Source organism: Poecile atricapillus, chromosome 3 (assembly GCF_030490865.1).
Source record: "Poecile atricapillus isolate bPoeAtr1 chromosome 3, bPoeAtr1.hap1, whole genome shotgun sequence".
Lineage (NCBI taxonomy): Eukaryota > Metazoa > Chordata > Aves > Passeriformes > Paridae > Poecile > Poecile atricapillus.
Window position 1 is genome coordinate 96272832 of NC_081251.1, and position 27831 is coordinate 96300662.

Below are 27831 nucleotides of genomic sequence, written 5' to 3' on the forward strand. Positions count from 1 at the left end.
GCATTTGTAAACTGAAATACTAAGGGCCTGATATCCACTGATGGGCTGTAATCCTGCAGGTGCTATTTTACATCTACAGGTTAGTATAACTACAGCTGGTAGAAGTTAGGTTATCTTGTGTATGCACAACCTGAAGCTGAAATGCTGAAAGTCAGCATCTGAAACACTGTTGAAAGGGAAGTGGAATGTCTGGGCAACTTTTTAATTCCTCCTTGCAACAGCTTCATTTTAAGACAGCAATTTTTATTTCTTTCAAGATGAGGGAAGGAAATGTTTTCACTTCAATGTGCCCTGAATTTTAGTATGCTGAACTGTATTTATCTCTGACATTATCCTGGTTGTAATTTCCAGCAAAGTTAATGAAGCTACAGATGATTTTGATACACTCTATGCACAGTGTATGACTAAACTTTTTTTTGGCAGCAGTTATTTTTTATTATTACTTAAACACTGCATATCTATTTTTTTTTCTTTTTTTGGGGGGGGTGAGGGAGAAGGTAGGAATGGTATTTAACATCATATCTGCCTATGCTGGCCCTCATCCTTTTTGTCAAGTAAACTGCAGAAATATTTCAAATTCAGTCTTTGAATTACAGAATTTAAATAAGTACAAAAGCCCTTCTCCATTTAGGCTCCTAATTGCAGATAACTTTCTTGCTCTGATCATTAAGCATGACCAATTTTGAGAAATAACCTTCCTGGAGCTGCAAAGCATCCTCCAGTGTCTATTTACAATGGTCAAAAATGATAAATAAATCTTCAATTAAGAATAATTTTTATCTTTGAGAGACATTTCAGCATTTTGTTTAATCTGGAATAAGATAATATTCTAAAATTAAGGACAGAGTTAGTGGGGTGGAGAATATTTTACAAAGAAACTAATAAGCATTTTGGCTTTGCATGTTTTTGAATTATATTTCCAATTAAAAATGCAGAGTGCTAAATCACATTACAAAGATAAATAGGAAAGTACAACTTCATTGTTGAAAACAATTTCCCTCCTATCAATCTGAGGATTCATGCATCAATATTGTAGATGAACTGTTAATTACAAAATCAATTAAAAAATTATTTCTAAAAACAGTCACGCGTCCTGGCTCTCAGGGGGGCAATTTGGGCAGAAGGTCTCATCTCACTAGGACCGCGCCAAATCACAAGTCGTCATCCACAAGTAAGCAAAAGCAATCTGGTTTTTCATTTTTCAGCGCGGCTGAGCCCAGCCTGAGATTGATCGTCACATATGGCCCCAGAAAACAAACTGTCAATACCTTGAATGCTGCAGAATTTGAACAAATAGCCGTCCGCCCATTCAAGCCACTCATTGCATCCCATTTAACAGATTTTATTGACAGTTTCCTTCTTGTAATTAAAGGGAAAACTACTGGCCAGCAACCAAGATAAAGTTCAAAGATAGGGTCAAAACAAAAGCAGATGGAGGGGCACGGTGTGACTGTCAATGGAACATAGCATCAGAGCATGTTATTGACACACAGGTATCTAATGATCGGCACGTCATTAAAGAGGGATCTATCGTGAACTTTATGCAAATGCTAAAAGGGACTTAAGACCACAATAAAGCATTAAGGAGACACAAAAAGAAAAACAACAAAGCACAAACGATTTTTACTTATCTGGCAGTATTCACTGTTTCAGCACTTTTAAATTCAAATGCAGAAAAAAAAATTCTTTCTGAGATTTTTTAACTCTTGCTGCAGAGGTAATAATTTTTTGCAGAAGCTCTCTCATAAATGCAAAGGATCCATAAGGAAAGGTGTGGTCCTTGCAAAATTCAATATGGATTTCCTCCCTCTTTCCATATCCTGAATTCAGTCTATCAAATTAATCAGTACCTCCCTTTAAAGAGAAAATATATAGCATACTCTCCAGCATCCTTTCTTTTGCTTTAATTACAATGATTAGACTTGTCTGGATTATGCAATGGATTTAGGAGAACAACCTCTATATTCATTTGAAGGGATCTCTGTCTGTAAAACACTCTCCAAATAATACAGTGGAACATTCTTCACTCCCTTAGGAGCATATTCCATACTTACTTTGAACCAGAAAGTTGTTCTTAGTTTAAAGTGCTTTTTGGGGAGGGAGGAAGGGAGGAAGGGAGGAAGGGAGGAAGGGAGGAAGGGAGGAAGGAAGGCAGGAAGGAAGGCAGGCAGGAAGGCAGGAAGGCAGGAAGGCAGGAAGGCAGGAAGGCAGGAAGGCAGGAAGGCAGGCAGGAAGGCAGGAAGGAAGGCAGGAAGGAAGGCAGGAAGGAAGGCAGGAAGGAAGGAAGGAAGGAAGGAAGGAAGGAAGGAAGGAAGGAAGGAAGGAAGGAAGGAAGGAAGGAAGGAAGGAAGGAAGGAAGGAAGGAAGGAAGGAAGGAAGGAAGGAAGGAAGGAAGGAAGGAAGGAAGGAAGGAAGGAAGGAAGGAAGGAAGGAAGGAAGGAAGGAAGGAAGGAAGGAAGGAAGGAAGGAAGGAAGGAAGGAAGGAAGGAAGGAAGGAAGGAAGGAAGGAAGGAAGGAAGGAAGGAAGGAAGGAAGGAAGGAAGGAAGGAAGGAAGATTAAAAATGTAGCAACCGTCATGCCACTCTGCCAACCTGAATTAGCAAGTGCTATAGCTTTGAGGGTGACAAATTCTTCTTTCTCCAGCTTCATGCTCTTGTATTTCTTTACCAGCTGCAGTATGGCATTGTTAAGGTCAAGAAGGCCTGCCAATTTGGATTGGTCTTCATCCATAATATAATCTTCAGCATATACAAGCTCATCCTCAAAAGAAAGTGACCGGTATACAACACCGAGAATCAAGATCTCCATCCAAGCACTCTGCAGAAGACTCATCTGGTCAGCTAGAGACAAAGTGGAGAATCCTGAATGGGGAAAAAAAAAAAAAAGAAAAATATTAAGCAAATTTGGAAAATGATCTTCTTTTTGATTTGTTTTTATATACACTGTGATAAAACATGCATGCATTCTATTATTCTCCCTACTGCTTTTGTGTGTCTCCTCCTCATCCTACTACAGGAAAGTAAATCAATATAAAATCAAACATTTTCTAATCAAAACCAAAGTTTTAAACAAGCAGGAATTGGCAAGCTCTTCCTGTAAAAATCATATTAATTTTTGGGGTATTGCAGTGGCAATCTGTGATTCGTATATCTTCTTTGCTCCGAAATACTTGTGCTTAGTTGTAAAAACTTAATGCTGTGAAACGGATCTGCTGACTCTATCCATTACTACCATAACCCAAGAAGGATAATTTAGGAGAAAAAATATATTATTAAAAGGGAAAATTTGATGTTTTAATAGAATTAAGGTAAGGATGAAAAGGAGAAAAATTCTTTTTGAACTTTAATGTCAGTGAAAAAGAGAAGTAACAGTCACCCTTCTCAGAAAAGACACTAATCAATTCTGTCCTGGCTCCTGCCACTACTTGTTGAAATAACAGGGTGCACACTCAAGTGCCAACTGAATAGCAGTCACACCATCCTTTTGGTGAGGGCAACCAAAATTTTATTAAATGCCTCTTAATAAATTTAACTTTTGCTTCTGCCCCCCCCACCCCCCCCAGTCTTTCCTAATAAGATCACTAAGGGCAAACATCTTTACTGTCTTACCTTTTCAGACTCTTGTTTACAGTACTTGTTAATTTATTATATCAAACTGCTAATATCCCAATCACATTAGGTGCTAGAAAACAGTATGGGAGAGGAAGTGATTTTCCTGGCCTGTTGGCGAAATGCAGCAGTTTGCCAATTGGCACCATCAACCACAAGTACTTAATAAAATCATCAAAGGGGATTAGTCAAGCTTTTCTTAAAGGGTCTTAAGACATGTCTGAGGCTTTCATTTAGTTGTTTATGGAGTTGCTTACATGTCCTTTGACAGGGTTCCCGCTGTAAGAACATTCTTTTTGGTGTTCAATTACACTTAAATGCATTTTTCTGTTTTTAAAGTTGAGAGTTACAGTCATGCAAGAATATGTCATAAACTAGCAAATCTGCAAGACATCTACTCCAAACAAGATTTTCTCTATAAGCACTAAGCAGCAAAACTAATACAATAAAAAAGAAAAGCCCACATCCAAACCACCAGGCATCCATAAAAAATGAAACATAAAACCAGCTGCATGCGCTCTCTCTCATTTTTCTCTCCCTCCTTATTTGTTTTCATTTTCTCTTACTGTCTTTTGAGTCTTGTGATAGAACTGCAGCTCTTTGACTTAAAAAAACCAAACCAAAACAAAACAAAAGAAAACAATAAAATCTGATCCAACAACAACAGGAAAGTCTTGAAGACGTGACAATGGAAAATAACACATCTGTGATTAAAATAAATAAGAGGGAAATGGAGAAGAAATAATCATTTCAAAGCTTATAGGGAGGAATTCATGATTTCAATTAGCTCCAACATTTCTGTTCCTTGCCGGCTTTCAAGAACCAGTTTTTCTGCAGCAGCAGATGGACAGAGAATGTAGCCTGCAGCACTGTCCTGTGACAGCCCCATTCTCCCTCCCAGACACTGCTGTTAGTAAATAGATTTACACATTCTCCAATCTCCACACATCTTTCTGCCGAATAATTAAAAGCAGGATGATTAGTTTATTGAGTGGAAGGAGGAACTTTTTTATTGAGGTCCATCCACGATTTTATCAGGGCCAGCACTTTTACGGTTGTCATGAGGGTGCAGGCATCCAATTTTTCTTATCTGCCTGATTAATACAAACGCTGTTTCAGGACGCATTAATTAACAGATACAAATCTACGTTCTCATGGAAGGATCAATACAGAGAAGAAAAGAGGCATCAATGTGAATTTAGTGCTGATGATGGAGAAGGCACTCTATTGACATTTACGTGCATAGAAACTTTAAAGTTGCAGTGGAGCCCTTTTGTCCCTGTGATTTACAAATTAACAATTTTTCAGGTATAACAATGTTTCACACACTTCTGAGAGGTTTAATTAAGCAAAAGGCTATAAAATCACTTTTGATTAAATAAGTTTAACATGCAATTTCTCTCTGTATTCTTTTTTTCCCCCCAAAACTCCCCAACTTCCTTCTTTTATTCACTTATCTATTTTCATACTAGGTTTGTTGTCAATGGTTTTATTTTTTAAAAAGTAAATAATACTATGTTTCAATAACATTTATTGTGTGCCACAGTCAAAGAAAATTACAAATGCCCTGTGAGGGGGGAAAATGGGATATTGACATTATTTATTGTACTACACTCTTGAAAAATCTGCATTCTCAAGCAGTAAATATACCAGTTGTTTTTATATGACACATAAAAAAATCAAAAGAAATTTTTTACATTATAGAAAAACTGGCAAATGTAAAGCATGCTGTTCCACTCTTCAATAATAAATCAAATCAACATGACTATTTTGTTCCTGATCGAAGTAACTTTCCCTTGAAAGCCTGTTCAGTGAAAGCATGTTTTAACTTTTAAAGGCATCCCTTGTGGGAATGCAAAGCTGAATCAAGTTGTAATTAATATGGTTTGGTTTTGTTTTTATTTTACAGAAAATGTGGAAGCATTCAGCATGTCTCTTGTATCGCAGCAATGCTCTCTTAATATGTGTTCAACAAGTCACAGTTAAAATAATAGACTACACAGGCTTATATATTTATATATAGATTTATTTTTAATTATTTGGAGAGTGTTATACTTATTTCATGCCAACCTCTGAGTTTGTGAGCTTTTGTTATGTGAACCCCCCCAGATCAACCATGTTCTTTGACAAGGGGATATTTTCTATACTAAATTCCAACTATTTTTTTAGAAGTCTCCAACTTGGACTCTTTCCGGCCTTCTGACCAGTGTTAGCCTCTCCAGTTCCATCTCCAAGCTCTATTCAAGCCACCCTGAGATGCTGCATGATGATGGTGTGGGTTGGAACTTTGTCAGGCATCGTGCAGGTCCTTAATCCTTTGGAGTCTTGCAGGTCACCGCTTTCAACACAGAACTGTGTGATAACATTTTAAAATACAATGTTGTGCACCTTTCTCCCCCTTTAGCATCTACCATATTGGTGACAACTTTGATCTCCCTCCATCTCCCTCCCCAAGTCAGTGCCATCTGATGTACCTTGGACGTTTGCTGGCAGGATGACGCTGTACCTTGACCTGCAGTTAAATAGCGTGTTTATCTGTGATACAGCACACTCCAAATAAACCAGATGACAGTCTGCAATAACGTCATCTGGAAGGATTGAAAGGCTTCTCAAGAGTCAGGTACCCCTGAGGTAAGAAGCTTGAAGGAAGCATGTTTTGTGCCAACCCTCCTGCCATCTTCCACTAGACGCTCGTGTGCTTGACAATGATGCCATGGGCACTTGTCAAGATTTTTTTTTTTTCTTTTTGCCTAGCAAACTGATGCACTTTGCAGTCAACTTACAAAAAAGGCTAAGCATTTGAACGTGTGAAGGGCAAAAAATATCTGACGGCTAGTCTTCAAAAATACACTTTCATTTCAGAAAGCATAAATGTTTATTTCCTGAGCTGAGTGTTGACAGAAATAGGCTGCAGCGCAGGCATATGAATTTAACCCCTGGTAGGCATTCTGTTCAGTGTGGTTTTTATGTGGCTGAGTGCAAGCATTGTAAATCTCCAGAGTGTCTCCTAATATCAGTTAACAATAGCCTTGATTTGCTGGTTACAGATTTTCTTCTTTTTTTTCCCTTTCTTTCTCCTCCTTTCAGGGATTGTAGTGTTTCTTTTGCTAAAAATAGATACTTTTCTACAAACAGTGTATCACACTCAAATTGTAATTATGCTGTAATGACTCACTGAGATCACTGAGTGTGGATTGAGAAAAAAGGTTGATTGAGCAACTGAACATGTGCTTTTTTTTTTTTCTTTTTGCATACCAGTAAACCCAAAGCTCAAAGGAAGCAGACATAAATAGGTAAAAAGGCCTTACCATTTTTATTATAGGAACGAGGGGCATCGAGCTGACTGCACTCTGCAGTGCTCAGCACTCCAAGCCAGCTCCAAACACAGTTCACAGCCTCTTCAAGGAGGCTGTTTAAACCACAGATCTTTTCAAATATCAGCACATGCACCACTTGCTCTCTATTTCACATTGCACACAGCTCCATGCTAAGCAGGGCAAATCTTTTATATTCCTGAAGACCCTTTCCTCTACTTCATTAAGATGGACTTCATGGACACTAACTCACTAGGGGCCAGAGTGAAGCAGCTGCAGATGGTCAAGTGCCGAAGTAAGATCTGTGCATTGCACACAGCACTTCCAGAACTACTGGCCAAAAAAAAAAAAAAAAAGACAGTGGCTGGGCTTACCATTGTTTTCATCTGTAAACATTTGATGCTATGCCTCAATCAGGCTCCTCAGACTTAAATTCTAGAGTTCATTTCACTTTGCAGGGACTGAATTTCCCTTCCCCTCTGATATGTGTTTAGAAATCTGAACATTTGATCAAACCAGGTATGAAATTGCTGGCAAATCTGGGAGTTGCTTGCCTTTTCTGGTAATTGCCTCCCATTTATTTTACTGGTTGTTTGTGTGATTGTTATCTTTATGAGTAAAATATTCCTCTTGCTTGCCCTGGTTTGTACTTCAAATATCTTCATTTACATTTTTTATAATCAAAGCTGCACTTGCTCATGACATGTTCACTAGCGTGTTGCAGATGCAATACATTTACACAGTTGAAATATCAAGAGTTGGATTTTTAAATTATTTACACATAATTTTGATAGATTAACTTCTTTCTAAATGTTTTATGGGTACTGATGTTTCTAGCACAGGTTTTTTTTTTTTTTTCATTTCAAAAATGATGTATAGTCACCACTGTCAAAAGAACAAACTGATACTGTAAATATTTATAATTTATTTTACCTTGTATTATTTTATTTAGAGAGTGCATGGCCTCATGGTCAAATGACTGACTAGAGTGGACCAAAGGCTCATCCTGGCTGCACTGAGGAGAATGTAAAGAACCTCCATTTCAAGATCAGATTTGTGTCCAGTGCACTCTCGGATGTACAGCTGTCAGTCTGCCCTCCTCTCCCTCCCTGGCACACACTCAGCCAAGTGCTTGGATCCATCCAGCAACTTCAGCTGCCTTCCAGGCATATAAACAAAGGGCAGGGAAATTTCACCAGTGAAATTTTTGCTAGGGCAATGTAATGTTTTCTAGACATGATCATAGCATTTGCTGAAGGAAACCTTCATAGCCTGACTGCCCTATGCTATTATTCTCCCAAAAATCCAAGAGGATGGCACAATTAATTTTTTAGGCTACATTTAGGGCTGAATCTCACACACAGATCTGAATTAAGAGATCCTTTTTATTATATTAATTTTAAAAAATGTATTTAATTACATTTCAAATACTGTGTAGTCTAAAAGTAAGTATCAAGACCCACAAACATTGCAGTTGTTTCAAAAAACATTAAACAGAAGGAGAGTGCTCTCACTAATCACCAAACATATTTCCCAGATTATGGATGAAATTTCATGAAAGCTGGAACAGAAACAGATACAACTCATTATGCCAGAGTGAATCCATTATTTCAGGTTTGGTTTGGGTTTTTTTTTCATACCCCTTTGCTTATGGACCTCCTGGTCAAAGGCTAATAATTGCACACAATGCCATTACCAGCTAACATTCAAGTCTGATGCAGAATTTTCACGTGAAAGGTATAATATCACAAAATAAAAAATGCAGGTATTTGCCCAGACCTGAAAACAAAAAATCAAGTTCCAAAAGCACAGACTGCAAGTGACCAGAAATACAACCAAAGGCTCGATTGTGCTGTTTGCTGAATTCAGCCTCCACACTCTTTGGAACTGAGGCTCTGCAATTAAAGGTAAGTTTAGAAATTGATCCCATCCAGTAACTTTTGCACAGTGAGAGCACCGCCTTTCCTGGGCGATGCTCTGCTGTGCAGCCTCCCCTCTCCTCCTGCCTCCACAGCAGAGCACTGCAAAGGCAGCACCAGGGCTCTGTTGTGAGCAGCGCGACGAGCGGCGACTGCCATCTGTTATCTCTGCAGCCCTGGGAGAGGGCAGCTCGGGCTGCTCTCACAGAGGTGCCCAGGAGTCCCTCTGACTCAAATTTTAAAAAAAAAAAAGAAAAGGGGGGAAAAAAAGCCCATTTGGAGAGCGCTGGAATGTTTTCAGCAAAGCCTGTGCACTTTCCTCGGGTTTTCTTTAGGTGTGCTTGTCCTCCTGACTCTTGCTGTCCAAGTTCTTATATAAAATTTTTTTTATATATTTTGTAACATGGAAAAATGCCAGTGATAAGCACTTTTTCACTAACACCTACCAGGAGGATGGGAAATGCCACACAGAGCACTAAGAAACCCGGGGCTGTTATCACAACGCTACTTCCATCTCACTGAAACAACAGCAGAGAGATGGCACGGCAATAAAAATGCACTCACACTGCATGTCCCTCTCAATCCATTATGAACAATGGATTCTCGCTAAGCAAATATTCGCTTGTCAGAAGTATTTGCAACACTGGATTCATTCAGCAGGACTAAGTAAGTGAAGTTCACAGCAATTTAAAAGCAGCAAATTAGACATTTACAAACAGTGAAGATGCTGCTTGTCTAGTGTGACCTTTCACTCAAGCTATACAAAAAGGTGTTAATGTAATTTAAATACCAGTTAGGAATATTTCTGGTTTGTATTTTACCCTGTGAAACCTTACATGATAACACTAAACAGGAGCAATTTGAGGCTGTCATTTCTTCCCAGGGTCAGATGCACGTAGTGAGATGTAACCCACTACAGCTCAAACTAATTTCAGCACTGAAATCAGAGACACCCCTCTCTAACCAACCAAGTATTTCCAGGCAGCTACTTTTAAATTTCTTATTTCTAGTTGAAGTGGAAGTTCTCATGAGCTGCTTCTTTAGTATTAGTAATGGAAAGGAGCTGAAAAATGGGACTGATTTAGGATGTCTCCCTGACCTCACATAACCAGTTGCTAACACTCTGCAGTGAACCACTAAAGATAAAAAAACCTAGCGAGTTGCCATGCTTCAGAACAGAGTTGTTAAGACCACCATGTATGGAGTACTTTACAATGGCATTTTTGGAAACATATTGTTGAAAGTATTGTACTCTTTATTTCCATTCATTTTAATTTCATACCTTATTATCCCAGCATTCACCAAGAAAAAGGAAAACATAAGACTAGAGTTAAGTAGATTAATACCTGATTTTCCCTTTGGGCTGATTTTACCACTCAAACTTTCACAATTTCACACAGCTTTACTGCAAATTCAAACCAACCTTACATTAAAAAGATATAAGATGAAACATTTGTATTTCATTTTACCACCAGGTGCTCTGAGAACAGAGAAACACCTGATAAGTGTGTTTTGGGAAACTGCCTTGTTTTTTTTCACCCCGTTTTTTTCCTCCATATAAGACAATTAGGACCTGTGGTGCATTACCTCTCTGGAGTGAGGTTCTCAATTCCAACACATGGACAACAAAAAAAAATTCAGACTAACAGTGCAATATGGCCCAATGAAGCTGGAAGTCTCCTTCAGGTCAGCAATACTAACTTGCAGATTCCTAAGGGTGATCTCTTTAATGCACTACATATGTGATCTGATCTTCTTCTTTAAAGTTAATTCTTCCAGTTCTTTAAAATTTAACCTTCAAATATGGTTTTGGCCAGACTACGGGATTTTTTTTTAAATCTCCTTTTTGAAGATAGCAGAGGTGATGTCATTATATGGTGTGCTCCTAAAATCAGGAGAAAATGCAGCAGGATTGTATTTATGGCCCTGATTGTTTTGTTTTTTTCACTGAGCCTTTATAGAAAAAAAAAAAATCATCAATCATATTTCCAACATAAAAATATTGATTTCACCCAAATTCTTCTTCAATCCGTTGTGGATATATATATTTGACTATGAGTACAATAAAGCCAGCTTTGTAGGTAGAAAAATAAAAACTACACTTAATCACTACTAAACTACACTTAGTCTTGAAAAATACAGAGTACAATGAATAGCGCTGAATTTCTTCCAAAATCCATTGTAGAGAATGGTAATACAGTTCAGCTTAAAATAGCCAGCATAATATCTGCATATTCTGCGTGTGGTATGCTTTACTTAGATCCTTCGAAGAGGTCAGCTAGCAGAAAAGAAACTACAATTACACATAATTAAACAAAAAGTATCCACCCTTTTCACTCCTTTTTAATTTTCACTCGACTAAGCAAAGCTAAAAAGAAAAAAAGGGAAAAGGGATAACCTTGACGGAGGAAGCTTGCTGAACTAGTTAACAGCAGTGTTAGTTCAGGTTCTGCTTGCTTCAACCTTTGTACATATCAGCCTCCTAACAACTGCCTATTTTGACTGGGGATATCAACAAACTTAGAGTTAGAGCTTCTTCAGCAGGTTAGTTTTCAAAATCAAGTTTGCTGGACTTAAAAGTATCAGTTCTGGGTTTTTTTTCCAAAGAAAGGAGGGATTTCTTGTGCACTTAATACGTGTTGCCTTTTATTTGTAACCTCCACGGGTCTGCTTTGAGAGTGCTTTTCCTCAAAGAGTGCTGGGTCACTGCTGTTTGCCTTTTGCTCCCCTGGGGAAGCCACCAGTCATTTCCTCCCTGAGAGCTGCGGCAATCCCTGCTCCTTCCATCTTTCCATCAGGCAAAGTCAGGTTTCCAGGAATTCCCCAATCATGTTAATAATATGAATCCAATACAGGAATGTATTAGCATACGGAGACAACCATGCTTGCGATCCAATCAACGTATCTCTGTTAACCCTGTGTGTGCTAAGCAACTCTTTCCAAAATCTCCTTCGATTGCCAAAACAAAATCTTCAGGTTGTAAAATTTTGGCTAAATATCCCCTCTCACCTGTGGGAGGAAAATAACAGCTCAGACCACTATACTACACATCTTCCATCTTCCTAATTTTTAAAACTTTTCTGCTGGTTAGTTGATTTTCTTAATGTGTTGCAGATGCCAAAAAATTCAAATTATGTTTACAGTCTCCCTTGTTTGGGGAAGAGAGACACATATTCTACATGAATGTGAAATTTCTAGTTTACCTAGTTGAGTGTGCATGTATCATTAAGATCATCTCTGGAGGCTGTGTCTTAAGTCTACAACAGTCCACACAGAGGGAAAAAAAAAAGACAGAAAAAAGAAAAGGAAAAAAAAAAAGGAAGCTGCCTGATTCTAATACACCTAATTAGCCATCGGCAGACTCTTAATTGCATACATTAGGATGATTCCATAGTGGAGATTAATTCTAAATATACCCAAGCAGCTGGTTAAGATGCCATGGATTACAGTGTGGACTGTACTTTTCCACTTAATTAGATATCAAAATTAAGCAGCAACAAGCATTTTGACATAACGGGGATCAAGCCGCCGCTTGGCATCCCAGAGCTGCACTAAAGTGACCGCTAAACAGAGCCGCACAGATGGAGAGATATTAAATGCCGCACTGGAAAGTAATTTCAAATAATAAAATATCAATATTTACATTTTAATTACCCCTACTGAGAGCCGCTCTGTCATTTTCACTATTGCCGACGCAGCAAGGGGTAGTGGAATGACATTGCGGCTCTGACTGCAATGACTATTTTGTTTCCATTAAAGAATGACAAGTGTTTTAGAGGCAGTGACACCCAGTGTGTGAACAAGAATGACAGCAGATCAGAAAATTCCTATTAAGGGAATAAATGACTCAACAAGAGAATTTACTTTAAGGAGCCAGCTCCTCCTTGAAACACATAATCCTTTCTAAATTTCCTGCAGGAAGTTTATTATTAGAGGTGCCTTGGAGAAACCTTACCTTCTCATCAAATATTTAGAATGATAGGACCTTACATGATGACTGGTCAATTTAAAAACAGTAACATTCAATACTAAGAGTTACATTGACAGTTTGCACGAATCAAAATAGGTTTGAGGGAGAGGGGAAGACACTGATAAGGAGATTCCTTCCCCTAAAGACCTGAAAGCCTTGATGGTGCATGGAGAACACCAGGGTTATTTTTGCTGTCTTCACCAGTTTTACTGCCATTGGCACAGGGAGTACTCCACGCCCCACCTGGGCCACGGTTTGCTGCTCTTCAGAATTCTACCCAGCAGGTGATCACAACAGGTAATGTGCACATGCACAGCTTCAGGCTTCTTGTTTCTCCCTGCCTATTCTCAGCACATATATAAACACTTTTTCTTTCAGCATGTACATCAGAAATCCGTGAGACACCTTTGCAGCACCTTAGGAATCTAATTACTTCTGATCAGGTCTGAGGTCAATCTCATGGAAAATATTATATTACATCTGACATGCTGCATTTATAAGATGAAAAGGAAGGAAGAAAAATATCAAAACAGTAAAGGAAAAAAAAATTCTTCCTTGGGGATGTCTGTCAAACTGCAGAGATCTTCAAAGAATTTCAATGGCCTCAGACATGAGAAAGTGGGTGAGAGTAAATCCTTGGTCAGTACACCCAATACACAGCTAAGTGACCCTCCTCCTGAGTCACGGCATGCATTTATTTAATAATGTGCAGAGCTCAACTTCTATAAATGTGACAAATGGCTAGAACAGAACGGGGTGGGGTGGGGGGGGGGGGGAAGGCATGAATATTTTTACAGAACAAAAAAAGAGCAACTTTACGGCAGTGACTATTGCAGAAATTTTAGATCCAGCTTTGACATTAAGAATTAGCAGTCAAATACAAAAATTTTGCTCTGACATTAGCTGCTTAACTAGTTACATTCTCTTTCTTGTCTTTTTTTCTTCAGTTCTTTTTCTTCCCCCCACTTTTTTTTTTTTTTTTCTCAGTACCCAGGAAGTACTTCTTAAGCATCCCTAATGCTTTTAGGACAAGACACTTCCCCATTTCTCAGCCACTAGCACCTTTTAATTTCTGAAAGAGCCACGGTTGAAAATCTTAATTAATTGTTCCATACTGCTTCAGGATCATTATGCAATGCAATAAAGGCCGTGTAATTATGAAATTTTACAGCCATTACCAAGGCTGATGGCTCGTATTTCATCCTCAGCTGGACCCAATGGCTTTTAGCCACTCAGCTCCCCTTTGATGAACTACAGACAGATCTATCAGGCCCAAACAATATCCAGGCAAGGCGGCTATAATAGCTACCTACAGATGAAGCCATAGATAAAGATAAACTATAAATCTACACACAAATGCAGGCACATTGCCTCAGGATGACAGAGGGGAGAGGATGAGACACTTGGGAAAGCTGGCGGCTTGCAGAAAGGCAACCTTCTCTCTCTGTCTCTGTTATTCAGTTTGGAATTTGTTTGGTTTCTTAAAGATGCAAAAGCCCTTAACACTTACCCCACAAAATTACGTATTTTATAAGAACTCAGAATTTTTATATGGAAGTCAAGGGGTCACTTTATCCATCTATTAAATTTGACAAAGGGGATTTATGTGGACAAATCAAGTCATCCTCCAAACAGAGAATCCCAGTCAACAAGTCTGCAAATCATATTTTTAAAAGTGAATCCAGGTCACTTGCTTCTGACACTGAAAAAAGCAACCATCCCTGATTTCTAAATGCATTATCATGAGCAGATGCACAGAGGTGAAGTTAGATGATAGACTTTCACTGGAGGCAGCACCAGAGATGCAATTTCATGCAACATTGTCCGACATTATTTTATTTTCCGTCTGAAAATGAAAATACTTCTAAAATTCAGTGCAAGTTAAAGAAACAAGGGGATTATATATGCTCTTGGTACCTGTAACACTGGAATGTAGTTTATGTCCTAGTTATGGAGGTGACCTCCATCAGTGCCCTCTTTAATTTAAGACAGGAGGCCTTCCAAGTATGCAGTGTTAGTCCCTCCAGAGTGAGACAAGGCTGACTAAATGATCTTTAGGAGAGAAAAAGAAACGGAGAGCTGCAGCTCCTGACCAATTCTGAAAGAGTCCAGGGAAGAGTGTGAAAACATTAGCTTGGAAACTGTATCTATTAGTACCCAATTCCAGTAGCCCATGGTCAGTCGTGAAGCTGATGCCATGCTTCTGGCTGAGGCTAAAAGTACCTCAGAAGGCAAGAAAAGTAAAAATAAAAACATCATCAGTACTCTCTGATTTCCAACAGAGCAACAGAGTGGCTTGTCCCTTTCCAAAGAAAACATGACAGATTTAGAGGAGATTCAGAGAAAGCAAAGCAGTACCTAAGAAAACTCTTATGAAAAGACACTCAGAAAGCAGGAATAGTCTTCCTCGAAATAGTGATGTATGAGAGAATGCATTAGAAGTGTACATAAATTAATGATATAGAAAATAGTTCTAAAGCTTTTATTCTGTCTGTCTCAAAACACAGACCAAGCGCCACTACAGTAAAATGCAGGAAATTCAAAATGGAAGACAAAGGGAAATTCTTCATTCACAGAGTAGCTGGACTGGAGAACTTCTTGCCAAAGGATGTCACTGAAGCAAAGAACTCAGAGAGGGAGCCGATGCTTACATGGACAGCCAGAATAGCTCCAGGTATTAATACTCCAAACCCAAATTAATTATTTTCCTTTCTTATTTCATCTAATCTCGAAGCATAAGAAATTCAAAATAAGTTTTCCTGAGGCTTCTGCTTTCTATGGGGTTCATGTCCCCTCCCCTGAGGCTGATCACTGCTGAAGGCAGCAGAGTGTGTGTCCGTGACCTATTGTATTCAGTTCACAGTTTCCTAAAAACTGAAGTCTCAGAATTCGGGCTGCCTTTCTTTGAGTTGTTTAGAACCTGCTCCTAAGAAGTGATGCTCAGAACAGAAGGGCTTAGAGAGATGTGCCCCAGGGTAAGAATTTCAAAATCACAGCAACTGAACTTTCACTGTACTGCTACTGTGGAAAGACGAAAATAATGGATATGGAAGATCCATGGTGTTATCATAACCACAAAAGCAGGCAGGTGTATGTATTAGTGTGTGTTTGCATAAGCCTGTGTACGCACGCATTTGTACTGAGCAAACCCACGGTATTCTGAAAGCTACTGAAATGAATAAAGATCACCTGCTCATTAACTTGTAGTCTTTGCTTATTAAATATGTCCTTTCTTCTAATATAAAAAAAACTGTCTTTGCTGAAGGACAAAATAATGTAATCACCCAGGTCAGATCAAAGAAGTATTTTCTGAAACAGGGAACAGAGTCATAAAGGGTCACTCGTCAACAAAGCTGCACCTGAAGACAGGCAAGGGAATGCATGATTCAGATTCCTCCAGCATAATGCTAAGGATGCTCGATACATGGTCTTTAAGGACCAGTATCTGTGTTTAACACGCTTTACTGAAACTGCACGTATGACGATTATTCACTGTCCATAGTGTGAACTGATCTGCTCCTTGCAGTGCATGTGGAAGCATCATAAACATTCTTAATGGGGAAAATAACCCAACATTTACATACCAGACTATACAAAGACCACCAGAATATAATTCCTGGACAGGACTTTAAATTGCCTTCTAATACTCTAAGAATTTACCAGAATTTGGTCTCTGTTAAAACAAGCACTAGGAAAATTGAGAAGAATGGATGTAGACAAAGAAACTGGCAGATCTTTTACCTTCTCTACTTTCCATCAGGTGGACTCATTTAGCCAAATTAGCATCAACCTCACAGATAAGCTCTGTGGCTTTACTTCTTTTTATCCTCCCCATCACTCAAATCAGTAGAATAAAAAGCAGCTACGAATATACACAGCAGGAGAATTTTTAAGAGCAAAAACTTCAAGTAGGAAGTAAATGCAGATGTTACTTGTATTTCTATCTGAGGAAGTAATACCAGTTTGCTACATTGATCTAATAAAAATAATAACGATATGAGAAAACGAGTAAATACCAACCTTACAATTTTTATTTTACAAATGAAATGCATGAAGTTTTAACCTCCATGGTAAATGTCTAGTCTGTTAGACAATGCCTATCAATATTCCATAATTTAAGATTACTGTAAGATTTTAATAAAAGCAAGGAATTTTGTGCATGTCAGAGAGGTAATTTGTAGTTTAGAGCAAACTATTTTGAAACAGAACTAGCTGAGGCATAGTTAGGGTTTATTTTTGCCAAATATGAATTATTGTAAAGGAAAAGGTAATTAGCTTTACATATTTTGGGAAATACTTTCTTTCCCGTACTGGGTTTAAAACATTTTCCTTCTTCAAGTGATTTTTGGGTTTGTTTTTTTTTTTAATGAACAGCTGCATGTATCTTACATATGAGCAGGAAGTGTTGTTAAGAAACCTGCTTTAGAGAACACATAAACAGGAGGTTTTGCTAAGTCTCAAAAAACCCCTAAGTGCAGTAAGGCCACATTCAGACACAGAAAAAGATATTAGCATTAGGACAGACCAAAAATGGAAGGGATATGGGGGTATAATTGTATGTTTCCTCTTTCAATATTCACCAAATGGGGCACAAATCATAGCTGCTATAATGCATGCCATGCTTTACACTTATTTTCTACACTTGGTATTCCCTAGCTGAATTGTTTCTGAAGTCTGTGGTGATTTTTTTCCACAGCAAATCAGCAGTTTTTCAAGAGGTCTCTGTGCAACCCAGGAGTATGACATTTACTAATGTGTTGAGATTCAGGGATTCTCCTTTGTAGAAGCCAACACTAATAAGAAAGATATGGTTCAGTGTCCTGGGTATTCTTCCCAGTTTTATTAATTAGATGGAAAGCTTCTCCCTCTGGAATACTGCAAGGTATTTATTAACACTTCAGCCCACAAACTAGAGTAAATTTACAGTAGTGGAGGTAATTGTTACATACACCGGCTCTTGTTATCAACTTGGCAGGGATAAGCAAAAAACCCCCAGAGGTTTAGATTATGATCTTTTTCATGATATTTTAATTGTGTTTCTTAATCTGCTAAATTAAAAACTATAGTATAATCTTATTCAGATCACTGGCAAAAAAGATCATATCAATTTGCAACAAAATGTATGAATGCTCCTATCTCTTTTAATTATACAAAGAATTTAACAGTCATATTCAATATGGTCACAGAATGACTGAGATACAAACCCTTTCTTTTGCAGTTGTGCCATCTTATCCCTCAGCACCTTCACGTTTTATTTCATGTCTCCCATTTTCTAAGGCACAGACTCCCTTCCCTAGATGATATTTAGTATCACCACCTTCCTTCTCTCCCTTCATGTTCAGCATGATGAGATACTCCAGCAACTGTGTCTCAGCACAGCGATGACTGATAATGAGCAGGCAGGCACTCAATAGTATCTCAGTTACTTTTGTGCTTTACAGAGAAGTGTTAGGTATGCCCACAGATACTTCATGTAACCACATTTTCCTCACTGTTGCTTTTAGCCTTCCTCCTTTCCTTTGCATTCTTTTGCTATCAGACCCTCTTACTGCTTCTGGGCACCAGTATCTTAATTTATAGTGCCACCAGCAATGTCCCCTCTTTAATTGGTCCACACTAATTTACCTACAATCTTTTTTACTACACAGCTTTCAGTGCTCTCAAAAGCTTAGAGTTGGGTTTTACTTTGCCATCTTTACCCTATTTCTACATTCTTGCACCCACTAAGTGTTCTGATGGATCCAAATACCAAAAATGGGCTCTTCCATCAGGTATTTGTGCACATTCATCAGTAATTTTAGAGACTATACAGAAAGCACAATTGTGCTTTGTGAGGATGCACCATTAGAGAAGTCTAAATCAAAATTTTCACAAGCCAATATTGCTGGACCATATCCTGTTTCTTTGGCTTTCTTCCTGACCCAGACACCCACTTTCAGATGTCTGTCTCTTGCTGATCCTTCATTATGGTCACCAAACATTTACTGTGGCTTCCCTTATGGATGTTAAGTGCCCTATCAGTGATCTGAGAAGGAAAGGGGTTAGAATTTTGTCATCTACTGTGTCAAAACCCTGCTTAGCTATCCTGATTGCACAGGGCACAAGTCATTTATAGCTGGCACTTGCCAAATACACCCGTCAAAGAGCTAACTAACTTACTAACATCAGCAGTTTTCAGGACTGTATCATAGCTGATGACAGAAGCATAGATGAAGCATGAGGTACATTTATACAGGAAGAATATGAGGAAGAATTTGGCCTCCCAAATCTTACACTGTTTCTCTTTGTAATTCCGCTGGAGTCATGAAGTCCCTCTCTGTCTCACAGTTTTTCTGTGCAAACTACAGATACAATATATATATAAATAAATTAACACGGCTGTTACGATGTTTTTTTTCATTTAATGTCTGAAAACAATGACAAATATTTTAACCAAAAAAAGTCTACAATGTATATTCAACACTTCTGTAAAGTATGTGGAATGGATGAAGGGAAAACCTGGCTAAAATATTTATAAAAGAGCTTAACAGACCTGAACTTTAACATTTCCTCTTCATGCTCTTTTGGTCTATTTCTCACTGTTGGTTAGTGGGCAAAGTACGAGAAAACATGAAGCTCCTTTTCTAAATATTTTAGCCTGTTTATCCCTTTATCCATTTCATATACTTTTCAGAAATATTGAATATACTTTGTAGACCTTTTTTTGGTTAAAATTTAGCACTACAAAGGAGTTTGAGATGGCTCCTACTAAGGTGACCATTTTTTCCCATGTATTTCTATGGAAGCAGGACTATGCCCACAAAATGAATGTGTCTGGCATTGAATTAGGATGAACACAAAGTAAAACTAGGACCTTGACCACATAGTGCTGACTTTACAGCACTGACTGAGAGGGTCAAGTACACCAGTGTTGTAAAACTGTAAACAGACATTGATATTATACTGTATGTATGAAAATGCATAAAATACATTTAATTAACTCTAGGCTGTGATAAAACCTGACAATTCTCAACAAAAATTTCAAAGCTAAGCCTGACACCCTTTGAGTCATTTTGCTCAGCAAGATACATATTTAGGCCAGATTTCTATACACTTCTATGTATTTTTTTAATATATGAAAAATGCATATTATTTACCCAATTGCCAGGAATGCCTGTTGGAGAAATACATATTTATTTTTAAAAGCAATCCATATATTATTTACTCAGGGGATGAGAATGACTTCAAAAACCCGTTCTGGTCCATCAAATAAATACATATTTATAAATGGTTTTTAAAATGCATATTATTTACCCAATGGACTGTAATGGCTCTGCTAGTGCCATTACATGTAAATATGTAATTAGCCACATAATAAAAAATCCCCACAAAATTTCTCTGAAAAGCATTATATTTCCATGTGTCAAAGTACAATACCTTTTCTATTGTTATTATTTTTCTTTGAACAGCAAAGGTGATTACCCTATGCTAATGCCTAAGGCTTTGCCATATTTCAAAACCCCACTAGCTCTGCAACTATACAAAATGTAAACTCGAAATCCTCATTTCTTCCTTTTAAAACTAGTGTTTTGGAATCCTCATCTTGCAGTTGCTACACCTGGCCTGGATCCTTCTGCCAGCTCCACGGATGCTGACCAGACTTTGCATAACTGAACACTCCTATCAGTAGGACTTTGTTCTGTTCTCACACAAGCTCCTCCACACTGTCAGCCAATGCACCTGCACCATTGCTGGGCCATCCAATTTTGCACACTGCCAAACTTATTTATTTCTCTTCACATGGGTTATTTTTTGCGAAGCACTAAATATCCTCAAAAATCCCTTTTTCTTGCGAGAGTGAGGGCAGGATATGAGACATGCAACTCCAGGACCACCATGTATTTTATTACACAATTATAAGTTTCTGTTTTAAAGCACGTAGCACCTACACCAAGTATTTGGGAGTCAATATTAAGAACAAGACCTGCCAGGCCTACAAAATATGCACTTTCCAACAGTGTGAATAGTATCATTTTTAGTAGTGTATGTGTGTACATGCTGGAATAAGTGTCACAATAATGTCACACATTAAGATGTAAATTTTATTCTCCGAGCTGAATGCCAGGTGATTAATTCTGATAGCATAGTGATCAATTGGTACAGGTGCTGCACCTGAGTAATGTTTGTTTCTGTACACACTGGTAGCAAAGGTGCAGCACTAACACAGGTGTCACTTGTGTAGCTGTGAAACATCTCTGATTTCCTGAAAACACTCACACTGGTAGTTAGGCTGTATGTAGTTCTGCCAGTTTTTTCAATTAGACCCATTATTGATTTGATGAAAAAGCAAATTAAACATACCATGGTAGTATGTAAAATGGTTAGACAGAACATAAGGTTCTGGCGCTGAGCTTCTTAGGCACATTACCTCTGTGTGCAGCTTTTCCTCAACAGAGTCTCTGGAGATTACAAAAATGGGAGACTTTTGCAAGACATCAGCAGCACCAGTCTAGCAACTGAGGTATGGAACATTCAGGAATATATTCATGTAAAATGCCAGGAAGCTCAAACTTTGTTGAGACTAGAGCTTCATTTAGATCTGGCATAAACCTCTTGTTTTCACAAAGCTGCTAGACACTGACACCAGTTTGAAGATAAAAATCAATGGATACATTGATTACATACATTGATTACAGAAGATAACACCTTTTTTTTTCAAAATAAAATTAAAAATTTGTTAATTGATGGTACATTTTAAGTTTCCTAAATCTCTGGCATGTGGAATCAACCCTGTGTGCAGCTTACAAGTATTCCTTTACTATTTCCCCTCATTAAAGAACGTGAGTTTTGACATCAAGAATAAGAATGCAGTGTCTACCAAGGACTTACATGTTCACGTTTTTACAACCACTTTCCCCAGGCCTTCACTCAACATGATGGGGAACCCAAAGCAAGTACAAAGTTCTACTTTCTAACTGAGTATGAGATGAGCTACTTGAAAGCTCAGTAGAAAGCCTCTTCACTAATTTCCATTTAATTCATTTACCAAACCAAATCAAACTGCTACTGTGAAAAGCTATCTTCTCACAGAGGGGACTAAAGGATCTCTCCACAAGTCACTCTAAAGCACCCGAGGTTCAGCTTCCCAAAACAAGTTAGCTGAAACAAACACAACTAACAGGATGCTGCAGCAGTAGGTCCACCCAGGGCACACAGCTCATGGTAATAAGTTTCTTAAGGTCAAGCACAGTAAGCCCACTGTCTGGCTTTGGTGTGCTGGAAACCCACATTAAGTCAGCACAAGCCTACAAAATCCTCTTTTCTTATTTCCGCATAGCCGCTTGTGTCAGAGCAGAGAGACAGTATTTTGCACTCTCATGTCACTCAGCACTGTAAGAAGGCCCAATAATATAATTTCCAATAGGCCCAAATTCCTGTTGAAATTAGCAGTATCCCTGCAGGTCTGCAATTTTAGGGCCTGTACCCTGTATTATTAAATCAGTCAAAAATATCCAGGTAAAAGCTATGCTGCATAAGATGAGGTTTTGGTTCATTTTGCCACTCTTGCTGCCATGGTGTAATCTTATGCCTCTCTCTTTCTTGAAAAGCATGTAAATTGTTGTACACAAATAGAGTCATTAATGGAAAGCAAGACATTGCGAATCAGACAATAAACGTATCAATTAATGCCTGGGATGCACATGAGGCAATCAATTTTCCCAAATCCCAAATCAATTAAAAAAAAAAAAAAAAAGAAAAAAGGATACAGAAAAACAATTTGAATTTTCACTCCTCTAAAAGATGGGGATGAGAAGAGAGAGGGAGGGAAGCCACTGTGCCAATCCTTCTCACTGTCTTTGCTTGTTTTGTAATTACTAAACCTGAGATAACCTGAAAAAATTGTGGAAAAGTTACTCTGAGGACATACTGAAATTTCAGATTAAAAAGTCTAAAAACCAAGCAAGAGAAAGAGAGAGGAAGAATGCAGCAAGTATTAAGAAACTTTTGGCCTTCACATGCACACATGCACGAGGTGGCTGCACTAAGAAAAGGGGTAATGTTTCTCTTCCCATGTCATTTTGTGCACTGATGGAAGTGATGTCCTACAGCATTTCAAGTCATTTATTGAACTTTGGTGGTGGTAGTGGGAATGTTGTTAAGGGAAGTAAAAAAAGCAATGTCCATTTGAAGCTTGTCTGTGAACTTTGCATGAACCGCCAGGAATAATGTAGTGTGATGACAAGCCAGTTATACCTTCCACTAAATTTGCTGTCTGGAATGAACTGAAATAGTGTTTGGTTTGTGTAATTACGTCCATCTATCTTTATATTCCAGCGGCATATCGCAAATTGAAAATACTAAAAATTGACTGTTGGTTCTGATATTTAATGATTGCCAAAGACAAGACGATGATTTATTGGTTACTTACCGATGTGACACATTTGCATCTTATTAGACGGAGATTACTATTCCTTAAAATGCGGACGAGGCCTGATCATGTCTGATGGATTGATTTGATTTGCAAATGTAATCAAACTAATAAGAGGGAAAAAATGAGCAATAATGCCTTGTTTTTCAACTGGCAATCACTCCCCTGCCAACAACGCTGATATCCCTGACTAAGCAGCCTTCACACAGTCTTCCTGTCTCCTCAAATAAACAAAGGGATGCAAAGAGCTTGATAAGACGATAACGAGCCAAGTATGGATGTAACATGGAGCCTGTACTTCAGCACTGTACAAATGTATCAATGGGAGTACGAGGAGAGGACTTACAGTGCGTGCAGTTCTTAAAAAGCAGAAATCAAAAACCCAAAGAGCAAAACTCTACGACAAAAAATCTGTTTACTAAATGGGGAGGGGGGGTAAACTGAGTTAAAAAAAAAAAAAGTGGTTATAACTCAGGGAACCCCAGGAGAACAGTCTCCACAAGCACAAAATTTAGAGAATAAATACCTGGAATTCCTCAACCTGATAGCAAGCTAATTGGAGAAAGTATTTTGGACAACATGATTCAAGCAACTGGAGTCACTGACTGTGGCCACAGCATCAGAGAACCTACTTCCAGGGGTATGGTGGATGCTGTTTAAAATTATTCCAAATACTAAATGCAAGGTTTCTGTCCTAGCAAACATTCTATCATTCTGGCCAGATGCTGATGTTCCTGTAAGCACTGAAATATGGTTCTAGATAAGAAAAGACTCTTATTCAGCTTAAAGTAAATGACCCTAATTCTCCACAGTAGGATTCTCTTTCTCGTTAATAATAATAAAAATAAATATTAAAAGAAAAAAATGCTTTGTGTAAGGAATTGCACGAAGTACCCCCCCCACAAAAGTGGTAATTCAAGCAGAAGGCAAATAATAAAGCTCTGAGGTCCATACAGGTTACAGATTGTGACCTGCATATTTAGGGATTGATCCAAAGCAGTGAAATCAAGGCAAGTCTTTCTGTTGGCCTAAGTGGATTTTCGTATGAAGCTTTACCAAAGAGGGAGGTTCGAGTGTGAATGCTGACAACTGAGGAAGTGATCCTACATATATTTGGGAACACAGAGAATGCTGCACAATGGAAGTGCCTGTGTAAATAATGTGATTGTACTACTTAAATATTTTCCAGACTGATTGCTAATTTGCTTCACTAAGGGATATTCGATAATGTAAAAAAAACCCTTGCTTTAGGGAACAGCCATTATGAAGTGTCAGGTTAAAAACAAAGTTGAATATATAGCTCCAATTACCATGCTCAAAGACCTCAAAATATTTTCATAATTTAAAGTTTTATAGCTCATGTAATTTATACTTATTTTAACAGTGGAAAAGCATCACGGTCAAATTCCAATTAAATAATTACATTTTGCCTACCTAAAATTCTCACTGCATTTTTAATTGGATAGGACACACTTCACTGCTTCTCCTAAATTGTTTAGTACTGCCATTCAGTATATAAATAGCTACCACTTTCTACCACGGAGACAGTACACTTGTTTGTGTAGCCATCAATGGCAAATTAGAGTTAATCTGTGTTGGCTGCAGCACTGGAACTCAGGAGACCCATGGCAGCCCTTGTTCCTATCACCCTATCACAAGCTGGTTTTAGGTGTATTTTTTCTTCCTCCTAGCAGGTTCTCTGGAAGATTTTATGTTTGTCATTGATGCTGGCTGATTATGATGCTGCTGGTCATGAACATGCAAATGTTCCTTGTCAACAGGCTCTTTTCTTGACTTTATCTCCTGAAATGCCACCTAAGCCTCTTGTCAGACACTGCCCTCTGTAGGTTTATGCAACAGAGGAAGCAGGAATAATCCTGCACAGCATATGCCCTGCTTGCCCCCAGTCCTACCTGCACTGCCTGTCTGGGGCACCCTGTTTCCCAGTGGCCTCTTAATTTCAGAGCCCAGGGTGTGCTTCACATATGAGGATTACAGAACAGAAAAATTACTCATCACCACTGATGTGCCAGGCACGATCCTGCAATCTCCAACTTTGGGTTGAATACGTTCAGCAAAGCATTCAGCACAACTCATTAATGGAGACCAGAAAACATTCAAGTAACTCAAAACACAAAGAAACTCTTCAAAATTTACTCCTAAAATTTCCCTGAATGAATATTATCTGGAATTCACAATGCATTTTGCATATTGTGTCTTTATCTGAAGATTCACTGACACTAAGCAACCTGCTCCTGAATCCACCCAACAGTTAACTTTATCTCTGGGAAACTTCAAAGTAGTAAAGTGAAGAATGGATCACAGAGTAGAATGGCTTTCTACAAGACACTGATACGGGGAAGGACTCTTAAATTCTTCTCACTGCAAGCAGAGTTAATTAATGAGAGACACAAGGGTCACAGAAAGTTTTATATGTTACCAGATATAGCTTGAATCATAGCAAGTTGGGAGTCTAATGCCTGTTCAGCAGGGCAGGCATGACGCTAAAGCACAGCCAGAAGAAATCTCTGTCTAGAAATACACCCTCTGCAGCCTGCCAGTGTCATGATATATTTATGCCAGAAGTGCAACTTCTTTGAACAAATGTATGAGCAGCAGTCATTATCTACTAAACTGTTCCCCCTTAATCTCTCCAACAGCTGGATGTACGAAAACTGCAGATTTGCCCCCGCCTCTTCTCCACCCTCACCACAACTCTTTGCTCCAGTGTTCTCAAGCATTACATGTCAGGACTTGCTAAGCGAGCTGACTCTACTCTGCAAGTGCCATTTCCATTGAACTTGGAGCCTTCTGCATCTGTAGCTGCATCTCGTTTCAGTATTTGATTTCACCTCAGCTGTTAATGCAGCTGATTGAAACTGATGGTGCACAACACAGCAGATGAAAACATCTTGGGGAGAAGGGTCAGAGCTGTGAAATTTCCACAGCTCTTCCTCCTCGTCTATAATACGTGCCTCAGGAGTTCAGTGTGGAAAATACCTTGGCCAGACAAACATATTCTCAGAGAACTTTCCAGAACATGTTTTCAAATGAAAGGCAAGTTGTGTGTTTTCTTGCATGAAGAATCAGCAAAATATTTTAATACTGCCTGCTACGCAGTAGTAAACTTGGGGATGATGAATTAAAGTAACATGGAACACCAAGTCAAAAGTTACAGTTAAGTAACTGCTCCATCTAAGTAATTAAATATACTGGGGCATCCAGTACCTGCATTCTTTGGATTCTGTTTCCTGGAATTCTTTCTGTACACACATACATGCCTATATATTTATAAGTGTATGCATAAATTGAGCATTGCCCAACAAAAAAATCTTACTACCAATGAAGGCAGGAGTTCATAAAGCCCTCGTATGATCCAGCTGCTGCAGCAGGCAATTACTGCAGACTCATTTTCTAAAAACTGCTGATTCTTGTATCAGGCTGGACTGAACCCTGCCATTACAACCCAGGTGCTCCCCTGTTATCCATGCACTATATATAACCAGACCCAGGTCACCATGTGCCCTGCCAGAAACGTGCTGACTGGCTAAGGGGGCATTGCAATTCAGGTAATTAATCCTATTCTAATGTAGGTTAAGCAGGTGTGAAGCTGAACTTATCCAGAGAGAAAGTAGAGGCGTTCTTAGAATTACAGTATTTAACTCGTCTCAGCTGACTTTAGGAAACTAGACCATCCTGTGTCTCTGACCCAGTCGTACAGGTGGAGACCTGTCTGCTCTAAATCCAACCTAAGCAACTGGCTCTTTCCCTCCTCCCTCCTCCCATCCTGGATTTACAGTGTCAACATGTATGACTGAGAAGGTGCTCTTTTCTTCCCCACCCAGAACAAAGCAAATATATTTTTGTTGGAAGCTTAGTTAGATAAGTGTAAGTCAAATGCTTAGTTTAAAATGGCCTACCATAAGAGGGCTATGTTGCTCTAAGTTTATTTCTGTATTCCCAGTGTCTGCTATGATCCTTTCAGAGGCCAATTTAAGTGACATATAAAATTGATCATCTTTTCTCAAACAAAGCTTTCAGGAATTTTCAAACTGAAAAAAACTCAGTTTTGATGTTCTTTAAACTGTGAATCTGCTTGAAAAGAACCTTTATTTTTCTAGAGGAAAGGAGTCCTGTAAATACAGAAGTGATACTTAGTGAACATGAATGACAGGCTCAGTTCTGCTGCATTTGCCACTTCTGCAAATTCCTCACTTAAGAAATAATGTCAAGATTTGTTCCAACTTTCTTCCTACGTTTCTGAGCAAGGCATCTTCCTGCCTTGCAGCCACGCACTACTTGTAAGAAGTTGGCCATCCTTGAGGTATGAACTGTACAACTTGGGGAAGTTTGGGACAGGACACCCCCTCAAAGACTATTTCAGAAGTTTCAATTCTTTCATACAATGTGCTTTTAACCATTGGTCTTTTAATAAAGTTGAGATAAATTATGGGGGGTGGTGATGGAATGATGGAATAGTCACATGCCTGAAAATCTAATGTGCCCAGCTATCTTGGGTATGGCACTCCAGATGCTTGTTCCACTTGCAAAAGGCCACTATTATTGAAGCCTCACATCCAGCTTGCTTCCAAGGGGAAAAAAAAAAAAAAG

The 27831-nt window shown here is 38.6% G+C and overlaps 1 protein-coding gene across 50 annotated transcripts in view; it reads right to left on the reverse strand.

Moving 5' to 3' along the window:
• The window catches only part of ESRRG (estrogen related receptor gamma), a 387839-nt gene that overhangs the window by 12324 nt on the left and 347684 nt on the right, over positions 1 to 27831 (reverse strand). For all 50 annotated transcript variants that reach the window (XM_058835879.1, XM_058835826.1, XM_058835862.1 and 47 more), the window contains one exon: positions 2593 to 2862. In XM_058835879.1, the coding sequence (XP_058691862.1) occupies positions 2593 to 2862 (270 nt within the window). The remainder of the gene's footprint in view (positions 1 to 2592; positions 2863 to 27831) is intronic.